At 46.4% G+C, this 15,068-nt stretch overlaps 1 protein-coding gene across 1 annotated transcript in view; it reads right to left on the bottom strand.

Moving 5' to 3' along the window:
* The window catches only part of SNX12 (sorting nexin 12), a 44,663-nt gene extending 30,498 nt beyond the window's left edge, over nucleotides 1-14,165 (bottom strand). Inside the window, 1 exon segment of the mRNA XM_029607238.1 lies at nucleotides 13,718-14,165. Coding sequence (XP_029463098.1) covers nucleotides 13,718-13,882 — 165 coding nt within the window. The 5' untranslated portion in view covers nucleotides 13,883-14,165.
* Nucleotides 14,166-15,068: the final 903 nt, after the last annotated feature.

The raw sequence follows: 15,068 nt of genomic DNA, 5'->3' as shown, positions 1-15,068 counted from the left end.
CAGAGGGCGGTGGGAGATGATCCATGGCCTGATGCGCTGTTCTTCTTTCCCCCGGGACCAAGATTCGCAGGGTCTAGATTGCGGATCTCCCCAGGTCCAACCAGAGGACATGACGAAGTCACTTTTTCCATGGTCACATAATGCAATGTTTCAGTTTAAGCCCTCATGTATGTATATATTCTTCTTGGTGTGGCTATCTCTCAACCTGTATTCTACCACAAGAGTCTCTCAGGGGCTTTTACATAGATTGCATCTTACTTCTCACAGTAAATATGGTTAAGATATTTTCTTTGAATGTAAAAGGTTTAAATACTTACAGGAAGCGCTTTCTACTTAGAACTGAACTTAGACGACAGAAAGCGGACATAGTGTATGTGCAGGAGACGCATTTGAAGCGTAGGCATGATCATCTACTTAGCTTTAAGGAATACCCACATAAATATTTGGCTGCAGCGGATAAAAGTCATAAATACGCGGGTACTGGGATCCTGCTGTCAGCATAGTTAGTCTTTGAGTACATCGATCATGTAGCAGACCCAGAGGGGCGATTCTTACTCCTGAAGATTAGGCTGGGCAACCAGGCTTATACGTTGCTATCTTTGTATGCCCCTAATCGTGACTATGCAACATTCATGACTCGTATCAAACATCTTTTACTTACACATGCTACTGGTATATTAATCATCGGCGGTGATTTGAATATCACCCTGAAGCCGGATTTAGATAATTCTGGACCCCGATCTTATGCCTGTGGAAAATCCAGGAAAGCCTGGCATAATATCATGGCTGATTGGAGCTTAATTGATATTTGGAGGAACCGGTTTCCCAAATCCCGCTCCTACACATATTATTCTCCGCCCCATGCGAGTTATTCTTGTATAGATCTGTTTCTGGTAGACAAGCAGATGGGAAATAAAATTATGAGAGCGGACATTGATATTATAACATGGTCTGACCATGCACCTATTAGCATAGAGGTGGACATGAGTGATAACGATTTGGGAGACCAATTCTGGAAACTTAATGAGTCTTTGTTTTACGATGAGGGCTTCACCAAGAAGTTTGAAAGTCAAATGCAGGAGTATTTTGCACTAAATGATACACCTGATACTAAACCTAGTGTTTTGTGAGAATGCTCTAAGCCTGTGGCTAGAGGGCTCTTAATATCTAGGGCTTCAGCCTGTAGAAAGCTTAAATCGCAACAAAGGGAGGAACTGTACAGGGACCTGCAGGCTGTGACCCAAGAACATATGAGTACAAAATCCCCCCGATGCTACCAGAAGCTTCTTGCCCTACAATCTGAATTATATAAACTAGATAATGCACAATACATACACCACCTAGACATTACCAAACAAGCCTATTATGAGGGAGGCGATAAAGCTGGGCGTATGCTTGCTCGCAGGCTTAAAGCCCGGCTTTCACAAAACATTATCCCTAAAATTAAGAATATTTGGGGTGATATAGTAACTGCATCCAGGGATATACGAAAAGAGTTTTCTGAATTTTACGGGACCCTCTATAGTGCAGATCAGAAAGTCCAACAGCCAGATATTAACACTTACCTGCAGGACATTAATTTACCCTGCCTTAATGCCGACCAACAAGCCGGTTTAGATGATCCCATAACGGTATCAGAAGTATTGCATGTTATTAAATCCCTTAAATCAGGTAAGGCTCCGGGCCTGGATGGCCTCTCCAGCGTATACTATAAGAAATGTGCCCACACGATTGCCGAACCTCTTGCCCAATGTTTTTACAGCCTCCGGGGGACGGATAGACTTACTTCACAGGCAAATGTAGCTGGCATAACAGTTCTGGCTAAGCCGGGTAGGGATCCCACACTATGCGCTTCTTATAGACCAATTTCTTTAATAAATTTGGATCTAAAGATACTCGCCCGTATACTAGCTGTCAGACTTAATAAATATCTTCCGCAACTGATACACACTGACCAGGTTGGGTTTGTGCCACACCGAATGGCGGCAGATAATATACGCAAAGTTAGGTGCCGGCAGTACTACTTTCACTTGATGCCGAGAAGGCGTTTGACCTGGTCCATTGGCCTTTTTTATTCAGTTCTTTACAGAAAATGGCGTTTGGACCGTTTTTCATACAATGGATAAGGAAGCTATATGATCAGCCTAAGGCCCTAGTCAAAGTGAACAATGGCTATAGCCAGGCTTTTGTTATAGGGCGAGGCAAACTGCAGGGGTGCCCTCTTTCCCCTCTACTTTTCACTCTCTATCTATTCGGAGCTCTGAGGATATAAAAGGGGTACAGCTTGGGGATTACCATTATAAGCTCTGAGGATATAAAAGGGGTACAGCTTGGGGAGCTCTGAGGATATAAAAGGGGTACAGCTTGAGGATTACCATTATAAATTATCTCTTTGCAGATGATGTGTTATTGATTCTGACCCGATAGCATCTCTGCAAGGAGTACTGAGGGAACTAAATCGGTTCAGCGCCGTGTCGGCCTCAGGATTAATTTCGAGAAGTCTGAATTACTTAATGTGAATTTAGATTCATCCACTGAACAATCTATTAGAACTACATTCCCGTTCAAATGGGCCAAGTCACAGATCAAATACTTAGGAGTGAGAATTTCATCCACCCTGTCGGACCTGTATCGCCTTAATTATCAGCCGTTAATAGATAAAATTATGATTGACATGAGCCGATGGAATAGCAATTCTTTCTCCTGGTTGGGCAGAGTCACGATTGACAAAATGAATGTACTACCTAAGTTTCTGTATTTATTTGCCTCTCTACCAGTCTACATCCCGACTTCAATCCTGCGCACTTGGCAAAAGAGAATATTCGATTTTATATGGAGGAGACGCCCTCCTAGGGTATCTAGAACTATACTTTATAGACAAATCACAGGGAGGATTGGGGGTCCCAAACTTTATGTGGTATTACGTGGCATCACAAATGAGGGCCTTATTGGATATCTATAAAACCCGATTCCCTAAACAGTGGGTGAGGATCGAGCAAGCTATAGTGGGCCAGATGGCGATTGGTGCCATGCCCTGGCAACCACGGTACACATGGCGCTCGGTGCAAACCATACCCTGGTCCCTGGCAATCACATTACGTATCTGGGGTCAGGTGAGGAAGCGACTGGTGGGCAATTATAAGTATTACTATCAAACATCCTTATACCACAATGTACTATTTCCCAGTGGTTATCAAAATCATCACTTTCGGGGGTGGCAGGAGGGGGAATTACCAATATTGGACATTTAATGACACAGGGATTGATTATTCCGTTGGACCAGCTAATTACTAAATATCACCTCCCCCACTGTGATTTTCTGGCCTATGCTCAAATTACTCACTTCCTATGCTCCCAGATATCAAGCAACCATCTACGATCTGGTCGATCCATGGTTGAATCGTTTTGTTTATCTAGTGATTTTATTACTGGGTCCATTTCTAAGTTGTACCAATTATTCTTCCCACCGGGAGAGGAATTATGTAAATATAGGAATAGCTGGGAAAATGATTTGGGCACCAGTCTGGATCCTAAAACTTGGCAAGAAGTATTACGTAGAGCTTACACTTGCTCTCTCTGCAGCTATGCAAGAGAATTGCTATAAAATGATCTACCGGTGGTACTACACACCGGACCGCATTCATAGATTTTGTCCCCAGATTACTGACAACTGTTGGCGCAACTGTGATGGAAAAGGTACTTATTTCCACATTTGGTGGGACTGCCCCAAGATAAAGCCTTACTGGGTGGGTATCTTTTCATGGTTAAGCAAACTATTGGAAAGGGAAATTTCACCCTCGGCAGCTATGGCATTATTAAGCATATTCTCGGAAACTGTTTCTAGTAACCAAAGCTTTGCGCGCAACTTTGTATTGCGGCACGTAGTCTATTAGCAGCACATTGGAAATCAGAACGTGTTCCCTCAGTTGCCAGGATGAAAGAACGATTACATGCCTATTATAGACTGGCGGCATTAACTGCTACCAGGCACAATAGATTGGCGGCTTTTCATAAGGTATTGCAACCTTTTGTGAACCACGGAAAATATTTATGATCCACTTGTAATCCTCTGGGAGGTTTCTCTCTCCATTTTACTTGAGTTAGATCCGTTGTAAGGTTGACTGTACTACGCTCATGGATACCAATGTTTATATAGTAGGGCTCATTGGTGTGTGACTTTGTCATGATGGGTGGGGGGTAGGGAAGGAATGGGGAAGGGGAATAGGAGACAGTAAATTCACCAGTTTTTTGCATTTCTGCCTTTAATATTATTATAACATGATTATTTGTATAATGCAAATATAGCTGTACTGTTTATTGATACATATCTGTACACGCCTCTTAGTACTCTATATTGTTATTTTGTGCACTACAGTTTGGAGTGTTATGGATTGTCAAAAAATTGAATAAAATGTAAATTAAAAAAAAATTAGTGGGAAGTGAGGGGGGGGGGCAGAACAAATGCTAGCAGTAGCCTGGATGCAGGAGGTCATTCCTCAGAATTAGGGGTCACCAGCTTCTCTCTCCTGAATTGCCGATCTAGCAGACTAGAGTAGAGGAATAGTGCCTCAGCAGGGAGGCACGCTCCTCTTCCTCTTGTCCAGCCAATTCCCTACAACTGTCCCAATAGTGGAGTGTTCTACACCCCAAATGTATTATCAAGTGGCTGGAAGGCAATTTTGCATGTATTTGGAATACCAAAATTTTACAACATTACCAATGTCAGGAAGAGTCTAACGCATGCACTGTGTGCAGAGTGAATCAAAGGAAGTTCCTTGCTACTGCTATCTCTTCAGAGATTCATTTCCTCTAGACTGCACTTTTGGTGCAAGGTAGAACCCTAACTACAAGGTCCTTGTTTGTGGGAAAGGCATACATGGTCAGCAGAACTTCAATCCGGTGACTTGGGTGCATTTGTTTTATATTGGAGAAATTATTTACCTGATAATTTTGTTTTCCTTAGTATAGACAGATGGACTCCGAACCAATGGGTATTGTGCTCTCCTGATAGCAGATGGGAGATGGAGTCAGATTTCAAGCTGATGTCACTCTACATATACCCGTGCAGTAAGCTTAGCTCTTCAGTATTCTCCTCAAAAAGCCATTGTGGATATATGTTGCTTAAGTAACTTGATTAAACTTGGAATGGTTTGCACTGATTTTCACACTGGAGACCATCAGTGCACTCAATTAATGCACACAACCGACAGACTGTAGGTGTCTTGAACTAGGGGTAGGCCATGGTTTACCCGTATTTGCTTAGTCTCAATGTTTGCTACCCGAGGTTCTCGTTTTCTGGGGCAGCTGTCCATCTTCTACACTAAGGAAAACGAAATTATCAGGTAAGTAATTTCTCCATTTCCTAGCATGTAGCTAGATGGACTCAGAACCAATGGGATGTACAAAAGCTACTCCCGGACAGGGTGGGAGGCTGCCCGTGGCCCACTGCCATTGTGAAGGCTGCGTCCTCCTGGGTCTGAACATCCAGGTGGTAGAACTGGGAAAGGTGTGTATGGAGGAACATGTTGCCACTTGACCGATCTCGACAGGCGACAACAGCTTGGTTTCCGCTCAGGAGACTGTATGGGCCCTCGTAGAATGAGCCTTAACCTGTAGAGGTAAGGGCTTTCCTGCCTCTTATTAGGCCGCCTTGATTACTTCTTTTATCCAGCGGGCTATGATCGCCCGCCATGCCGCTTCCCCTTATTTCTTCCCGCTGCGAAGAATGAACAGGTGGACCTTTTGCGCACAGGTCCCGATCTAGAAGTTGGCCAACATTTAGATAGCAAAGGAGGCGTGAGTCTTCAGAGTTCTTATGTTCATCTGAAGATTGTCTCGAGATGGTTTGGTTCATGTGAAACTGGGAAACCACTTTTGGTAAAACAGAGGAGACCGTGCGCAGTTCTATGGTTCTAGGTGTTAACCTAAGGAACGGTTCCCGACAGGATAGTTACTGAAGTTCAGAGATGCAAAGAGCTGAATCATCAAGAATGCCGTCTTCAATGTTAAGAGGCGCAGTGACAGACCATGTGTTGGTCTGAAGGAAGCGCCCCCCCGCGCTAGGAAGTCTAATACTAAGTTGAGATTCCATAGAGGTACCGGCCACTTTAGGAGTGGTCGGAGTGGTTTAACCCCTTTCAGGAAGCGGGACACATCTGGATGGGTTGCTAGTCTGATGCAGTCCACTTCAGCTGTGAAGCCGGTCACTGCAGCAACTTGGGACCTTGAGGGAGTTGAGTGACAACCGATTCTTCATACCATCCTGCCGGAACTCCAGGATCCTGGGGTTTTGGCTGTCCGTGGGAGAATCCCGCAGTTCTCACACCAGGCTTCGAATACTCTCCAGATCCGTATGTAAGACGGGGATGTCGAGACTTGCGCACTGGAAGCAGGGTGTCAAATCATGGCCTTTGTGTAACCACGATTCTTTAGGCTGGTCCTCTCAAGGGTCAGACTGTAAGGGAGATGAAACTGATCTTCGTGGAGCATCGGGCCCTGCCGGAGAAGGTCCCTGTGTGAAGGTAGGCACAGAGGGTTCCCCACAAGTAGTCTTCGCATGTCTGCGTACCATGGTAGTCTTGGCCAATCCCCTGCATTGCTTTATCTTGCGGATGGACCCTGCCCAGTAGTGGCCATGGGGGGGAGGCATACAGTAGGACTTCCTCTGGCCAGGTGTGGACGAGAGCATTGAGTCCCCAGGATTGTGGTTCTCATCTGTGGCTGAAGAACCTGGGAATTTGGGCATTGAGCCGGGTTGCCAGGAGATCCAAGGCTGGGAGGCCCCAGCGATTTACTATCAGGTGGAAGGCTGTGATTGACAGTGTCCATTCCACCAGGTCTAGGCTCTCTCTGCTGAGGTAGTCTGCTGAGATATCTTTTCCCACGTAGGAGGCAGAGATCCCTCGTAGGTTTATCTACGCCCATGTCAAGAGTGGGTCTATCTCCAGAGACACCTGCCGGCTCTTGGTTCCTGACGGTTGATGTAAGCCACTGTTGTCGCACTGAATGACATTATTCTGATTGACTCACCCCGGAGTCTGTGGCTGAATCTCAGGCACACTAGCCTGACTGCTTGAGCTTCCAGACGGATTATGTTCCATTGTCCCTGGGCTATCAGTTTCTGACAGTGGGTTCCCCACCCTCACAGGCTCGCATCCGTGGTGAGCAAGATCCGGTTCGGTGGGGATAGGCTTACTCCTCTGCTTAGGTGGTCTTCTTGTAGCTACCATTGGAGTTGAGTCCGAACCTCTGCTGTTAGTTGGAGGTGAATTGAGTAGTCCTGGGACAGTGGGTTCCATGGAGACAGTAGGGAGCGCTGACGCGGTCGCGTATGGGCTCTTGCCCACGGAATGACCTCCGGGGTTGATGTCATGAGGCAGAAGTCTTGAAGGTGGTCCCATACCTTGGGGCATGCATTGGTAATCAATTGTGATTGTTCCATCAGTTTCCTTCTCCTCAGAGGGGGAAGAAAAACTTTGTTCTGTTTGGTGTCGAACCGGGGAACCCCCTCCCTGGGTACTCTAGTGACTAGAGGGCTGTAGACAGCTTTTGTTCATGCTCACGACCAATCCGAGCTCCTGCAGTAGGCTCTTGACTCTGCTGGTCACCTTTCTACGCTCCTCCGAAGGCTTTGCCCTGATCAACCGATCGTCCAGGTAGGGATGTAACAGGATCCCTTCCTTCTTCAGTGTTGCTGCCACAACCACCATAATTTGGTGAAGATCCTGGGGAGGTTGCTAAACCGGAAGGTAGTGCCCACAACTGGTAATGGTGACCCAGTATTGCAACACGCAGAGTTTCCATGTGGAAGTGTGGTATTTGTAGATTACGGATGACGTTCTTGAAATCCAAGATGGGGTCGGAATGACCCTTCCCTTCTTGGGAACGATAAAATAGATGGAATAGCACCCAGTAGTTTGCTGGGGCGTGGGCACCAGAGTTATTGCCTTCAGACTGAGTAGTCTTGTTAATGTGGTTTCTACTGCCAGTCTCTTGGGGTGGGAGTGGCCAGGTGATCTCAAATTTGTCTTGATGGATGCAGCAGAATTACAGAGTACCCCCTCTCGATGATGTTTAGGACCCATGTCAGACGTTATCTTGACCCATCTTTGGTATAAGAGGGCAAGTCGACCCCTATGGCTTCTTCCTGTGAATGGGCCTGTCTCTTCTCATTGTGGGGTACGGCTGGAACCTGCCCCTGGTCCTGCTCCCCTCTTGGTGTGTCTGCTCTGAGAGGCCTGGGTCCTTCTGGAAGGGCGAGGTACCTGGAACTGTGCGTTCCTGTAGGATTAAAGTGCTGCGATCCTCTGCCCTTCTGGGGGAGAAACGCTGGGGTTTTACCTCTATCTACCAATTTCTTGGATAACTTCTCCAATTTGCTCCCAAACAAGAGAGATCCTTTGAGGAATTCTCTTGAGATTTGTTTTAGATGTCGTGTCCACAGACCAATTTCGTAGCCATAGATGTCTTCTGGCTGTTACTACCGAGGCAACGCCTCTGGCTGAGGTGCGCACCAGGTCTGAGCTTATGTCAATGAAGACGGATGCCGCAGATTCCATCGTCTTTCCGGCAGTATTTGTGTCTCTCAAGAGGAATAAGCAGGCACATGCTACCAGTGCGCAGCAGGAAGGAATCTGCGGTGTCATTGTTATTGCGTTGAAGACCTGCTTAAGGGTGGACTCCAATAGTCTGTCCTCGACTCCAATCGTTTGTCCTTCAGTGCCACTCCTCCCTCAACAGGAATCATTCGCTTTGAGACTGCACAGACCATAGCATCCACTCTCGGGAATGCAGGCACTTCTTGGCCGCAGGTCCCAGGGGGTATAGGGCTTCCAAGGACCACCCCCCCCCCCCCTTTGAGGTTGGCCTCTGGGGCCTTCCATTCCAGGTCAAACAGTCCTGGATGGCTTCCAACATAGGAAGTAGCATGTGGCCTTACGAGGGGACAGGGACACCAAGATAGAGGTCCCTCTTTGGTTCCACCATAGGGTCAGTGCCCAGAATGCCCCGCGTCTTCGGAGTCTGAGAAACGAGGGCTGGTAATTCGTCCTTGTGGAAGAAGCGAAGCATGGTTCGGTATGGTTCCATTCCTGGAGGAATTTCTCCTTCTTCCAGGGAGTCACTCTCATCACTGAGGTGTCTGGTTCTTGGTTAGATGAGGCCTGACTCGAGGCATCCGAGTATTGTCGGGAGGATCTTGTGCTTCCGGCCTGGGTTGAGCTTAGTGCTCAGCAGGGGCTGTTTTCAGCCCTTTGAAGAATTCCACCCAGGAGAAGGTCCCTGGGTCCATGTGGACCCCAGGGGTAAAGTAGGGGCCCCAGAGGTGTTCTGCTGTGGGGAGGCCGTGTCAAGGTACGTAGGTCTGGGGAGCAATCAGTAGTTCTGGACCCCTCCTACAGTGGGGGTCCGTTCCTCCTGGGCTTCTTCACACTGCGGGCACAGGCAGGACTTCAATTCAGTCTGCGTGGCTCTTATGTGGCAGGCTGTGCAAGGAGAGGGCCTTCTGGCCTTCTTAGACACCGGTGCCATTGAATTAAAGTGTAGGCGCATAAATTTTACTGCGTGTGAGAATTTGTGCGCGGCCATAGCTATGCGCACAGAGTGCGCTTGGCCAACTTGTGCGCACCACTGCGTGAGCAGCTATGCGTGCGACTCTATGGGATGCGCACAAGTTATGCGCATTGGCCACCGGAAGATCCTGTGCGTACCACCGAGGGTAAGGGAAGGTGGCGCCGACGACCACCGTGTGTAATATGGTGCCCACCCTAAGGGTCTCCACATGTGTGGACCCTTGCACTGGATCAGGGCCTAGCCTAAGCAAGGCTGCTCAACCCGATCAGTGTCCCCTTTTTAACTTGCTGGAAGCAGAGTTAGTACGGCAATCATCTGTGAATTTCCAATGTATAGTGTTGTTACCTTCTGTGTTACCTGCTCCAGATAACAGTTCTAGCAAAGAGACTTGAAAAGGTTTCCAACAGGCTAAGAAGGTAACAACTCTACACACTGGAAATTCACAGATGATTATGCTGCATTTAGCAAGCTGTTAACAGCTGAAGTCACTGACTGGCAAATCATCATATAAAGAATAATAAGATTGAGTCCGCTTCACTAAATACAGTCCATGGTATCAATGCAAGAATAGTTACGAATATTCCCCCCCCCCCCCCCCCCCCCGGGGGAAGCCTGGACAGTGAAACAGAGGCCTTTGTAGAGACAATGCAGGATGTAGCTGAAGTAGATCAGAGACTACAGAAACATCATTGGAACAGCAGCCCTGTGAAACAATTACAAAGTATCCTTTCTTGTGGATTGTGATTCTCAACTGTATCCCCTTTTTAATGAAGGTATCTTCCATGTGACTCATTCACAATTCACAAAGTATCTTTCTTGAAGTCCAGCTCTATTGCAAATGTGTCATTGTTCCATTACAAGCACTTTGTATATATTTTGTCAAACGTTTTATGTCAATATCTATACATGTTATAAATGCATAACACTATAGAGAGTTTAGAAGCAGTGTAAATGAGGAATGACTAGGGCAATTGATAAATGTGTTACGCCAATTTTATTTTTTGAATTATTTTTGGAATAGTATTGATATTCTTTGCCATTGTGTAAAAGTTTGCAACATTAAGCATCTTTCAAATCATTTAAAACATTAGTGATATTACTTACCCTATATTAGAATTTTCTGACAGATATACCATTTTAGATACCCACATATTTTTATTTTATTTAAAGCCTAGATCCAATATAACATATATATTATATAATAGTAGGCAATCACGCTGGCAGCCAGAAGCTCAAAATTCCAATTCTGATTCTCTTCAAGTTGCTTTTAGGGACAATCAAATATGCACAAACACAAAAAGAGGCAGTCACCATGCCACATCCAGAAAGGCACCTCACAATAACAGCAGAACAAACTCCTTCCACTGTAATTATTACACTAAGTCCCAGAATACAAATATAGCAACTATTGAGGAAATGAAACAAATCCAATTGCTATAGATCCCTACTCAGACATTTCATACTCGAAAAATCTCTCCCCTTGGTCACACACACAAAGCAGAAACAGATCCTCACCAAATACAGGATAAAGGATCACAAATTAGAACCAGCAACATGGAGACAAAAACTGAAATGGAAACTCCAAGAAGCCAAACTGTCTACAGTGTAACAGAACCACCATTCCCCATAAAACAAACTCAAGAAACAAAGCATTAATTATAATAGTATAATCATACTAATAAAAGAATGTTTCAAAACTGACAGAATATCTATTAGTCATATATTTTTTTTTAATTTCTCAAGCACCAATAAAATATTTCAAAACAGCACACAACTACCACCCAATAATTAAAACTAAAGAGGATAAAAAAGCCCCTGCATGCCATTCCTAGGAACTTGATTTCCAGTCACCCTGAGATTGTCAAGGATTAGGAGGCTAGGCCCAAACTTTATCCTCTCTCACTCATACAATCACATGTTCTCACATATACATTACATGCTCATATACAGGCTCAAAGTCCCTCTCCCCGCCCCATGCACACAAAACCTCTTACCCAGATTCCCTCACACACACATACAGACTCCACCAGGCAGGCACCCTCTCACACACACACACCCCCAGCAGGTACCCCCTCTCACACAAATACAAGCTCTAATCATAACCATACACACAGTGAAGGCAGACCCCCCTCGCTGTTTTGCCAGCCTCTGAGCCTCTCTCATTTCTGTTGTTGGGGAGGAGCCTATTACTTGTTGCTGCTTCTGGTGCTGAAGACCATTCTGCTGCTGCCTCCTCTGTGCAGGCCCTGCAATATTAAAAATTGGTTGGACTAGCACTTCTTCCATGCTGATCTCATGCATCGTGAGATCAGCACAGAGAAAGTGCTACTCATGAATTCTAATACTGCAGACCTGCACAGACTGCATCCTGCTCTGCTCAGACACTGGTGGGATTGGGTCCACCGGCAGCCACATGCACTTCCCCCCATGGTAAGACATTTGCAACCCCCTGGAAGCTCTTTCATGCTCCTCCCCCCCCCATTTGCACACCCCTGGGCTAGTTGACACACACAAAGACAAGAAAAATGGTGCAGAGTCTGAACTAAAAGCCAATGAGACTACAGGACCTAAATATGTATAGCCTAGAGGGGAGAGAAGGTGGGGAGGGGAGGAGCATAATAGAGACAGTCGGACACTGAAAGGTATTATTAATGAACAAGGAACAAACCTTTGTGTTTCAACAGATAGAAGCTGTAGAACTAGAGGTCATGATATGAAGCTTCAAGAGGGATACAGTTAAGAAAAATGTCAGGAAATTTATTTTCATGGAAAGGGTGGTGAACGCCTGGAATGCCTCACACCCCACTGAACTGGGAGAAGTTAAAACAGTTGTACCAAGAAATTATGGCATAAATACAGAGGATTCTTACTTGCAAGAAGTGAAGGGATAGTGGATGCATGACTTCCTGGTACCACAGGTCATGGGAACAGCCTCACGGAACCTTGAAGGAGCAGCTAGTAAAGCTTAACAGCAGTGGTATGGCTGCATCAGGCTTTCACAAAGGATTTAGGATAACCTGCATGGAGCAATGGTTAAAACCCAAACTTCACTGAGCATGGTGAGGCTAGATGTTTTGGTCAGTGACTTTGCTAGTTTTGTTAGCAATGTGGATTAGTAGAAAATAAGACGTGTGGGTAGATCCAAATGTTGGATTTAGCATTTGTTTTATACAAACATAACAGGAGATAAAAAAGCAAAATGGCATATCTGGCCTGCCCAGCAAGATGTTTATGGTTGTAACTGCCACTCCATACAGGTTACTCTCTTGTAGAAAAGTTACCATGGGTTACCTAAGTGCTTCATTTCCATCCTGCCACTAAAGATACTCCATGTTTATCCCACACCTTTTGAATTCTGTCATTTTTTATCTTCACCACCTCCTCTGGGAGGGAATGCTAGGCATCCATAATACTCTCCATGAAAGTTTCCTGACATTGTTCATGAGTCCACTCCCTGAAGCTACATATCATGACCCCTAGTTCTACAACTTCCTTGCCAGTGGAAAAGGTTTATTTTTGGTGCATTTTTTAAACGTTTTGCAACAATTTATGTCTGTATCATTTCCACCCTCGCTTCCCTATACTATACACATTTAGCTTCTCAAGCCTCAGCTCATCTTTTAGTGCAGAACCCATATAATTTTGGTTGCCTGTCCCTGGCCTGCTTCTATCCTATCTTTTGAGATTATGGTCTCCAAAATTCAACACCATATTTTAGATGAGGCTTATGACAAGGCCTGAAGTGGCCTACTACATTTACAGATTCTGGGCATAATTGGGGGAAAGGGTGCTGAGAAGAGGAGGGGGTGGAGCCGAGTGAAGCTGCGGAGAGGAGGGTGCCGGGGAGAGGAGGGGGGAGACGAGTGAAGCTGCGGAGAGGAGGGTGGAGACGAGTGAGGCTGGGAAAAGGAGGGAAGAGAGGAGTGCGGCTGGAGAGAGGAGAGTGCTGGGAAGGAGGGTGCTAGAGAGAGGAGACGCTGGGAAGAGGAGGGGAGAAAGGAAGGTGCTGGGGAGAGGAATGCGGCTGGAGAGAGGAGGTGCTCAGAGGAGGAGCTCGGTCGCTGGGGTGAAAGGGAGGAGGAAGGCGCTGGCTGGATGTAACTGCATCTTTCAGGGTCTCACTCGGCCCCGCAGGCCCGTCACTCACCCGCATGCGGACCTCATAAGTGGTGAAGCGGTTGCGGCCGACGCCCACGGTCTGCGGGTTGTGGATGTCGATCTCTAGGAAGTTACTGGGCGGCCCGTATGCGTCTGTCAGATCCTGCGGCTTCGAATTCAGCCTCCGAGTATCCGCTACTGCTGCGTCCGCCATGTTCCCCAGTGCGAGCGGCGCCACCACCCGTCACACAGCGCAAGACCACGAGCGAGCTGTAGTGCGCATGCGCCGAGTCCTCACCACCGCCTTTCACGTTGCGCGGGGCTGCAAGCGAACCGAACACGCAGGCGCCCTGTCCTCATTGCCACCTTTCACGCAGTGCAAGGCGGAGAGCGAGTTCAAACATGCATGCGCTATGTATTCCCTGCCACCTTCCACGCCCCGCAGGACGGCGAACTATCTGAAGCACGCCTGCGCTATGCCCTCCTCAGTACCTGAAACATTGTACGGGGCCCGAGCGGGCACAAACACATTTGAGTACTTCTCCTCCTCCGCGCTACTTTATAAATGGTGCGAGGTCCGAGCCAGCTAAATCACGCATACGCCCCACTCCTCAGCACCTCCTTGTACATGGTAAGGGCGCCAACGAGGCTGAATTGGGCAAGCGTCCTGTCTTCTTTCCCACCACCTTATCAATTCCTACTACTATTACTCTTTAATCATTTCTAAATCGCTATTAGACACAGGCGGCATTGTACAGATACACATAAGAGACAGTTCCTGTTCCAAGGAACTCACAATCTAATCAAGAAGAAACATACACTTATTTCGTTTTGATTACTGCTTCCTATAAGTACTCTCAAAAGCAAATACAATAAAGTATAAGAAAATATAAATAGAAAACATAAACTTAACGAGGAGCTGGCAGAATCGGAAGATATAGTTGAAATGGATGAACAGTGGGCTAAATTAAAAGAAGCTAAAATGTCTCACAGGGAGGATGCAAAATGGGGTCTGAATGGAATGCTGAGCCCTGAGTACCTGGTGAAGAGGAAGGCAAATCGAAGGCCTGCCTAACTTTACCTCCACTAACAGCAAGGAGTCTGATTCCTTTATTGCAACTGGTTCTCTGCCTCATGTAGAGACTGCTGCGGCTTTGATGGCAAGCTTCTTTGAAGATCAGGTGGCAGGACCACCTCCCCACAAGCACACTGCTTCCAAACATTACTATTGTTTCCTTCCTTTCTGCTGTGAAGCAGACTGTTAGTAAAGTGAATTCCTGGCAATCTGCCGATTGAGAGTCTATAAAAGGCTGCATTTTGGAGCCAGGATTCTATCCTGCCATGAGGATATCAGTTGTGAAATGATTTGGCCTCCTCTAGGACAACTACAGAAGGTAGCA

The sequence above is a fragment of the Rhinatrema bivittatum genome, chromosome 6, assembly GCF_901001135.1.
Source record: "Rhinatrema bivittatum chromosome 6, aRhiBiv1.1, whole genome shotgun sequence".
Lineage (NCBI taxonomy): Eukaryota > Metazoa > Chordata > Amphibia > Gymnophiona > Rhinatrematidae > Rhinatrema > Rhinatrema bivittatum.
This window is presented reverse-complemented; position numbering and strand designations above follow the sequence as displayed.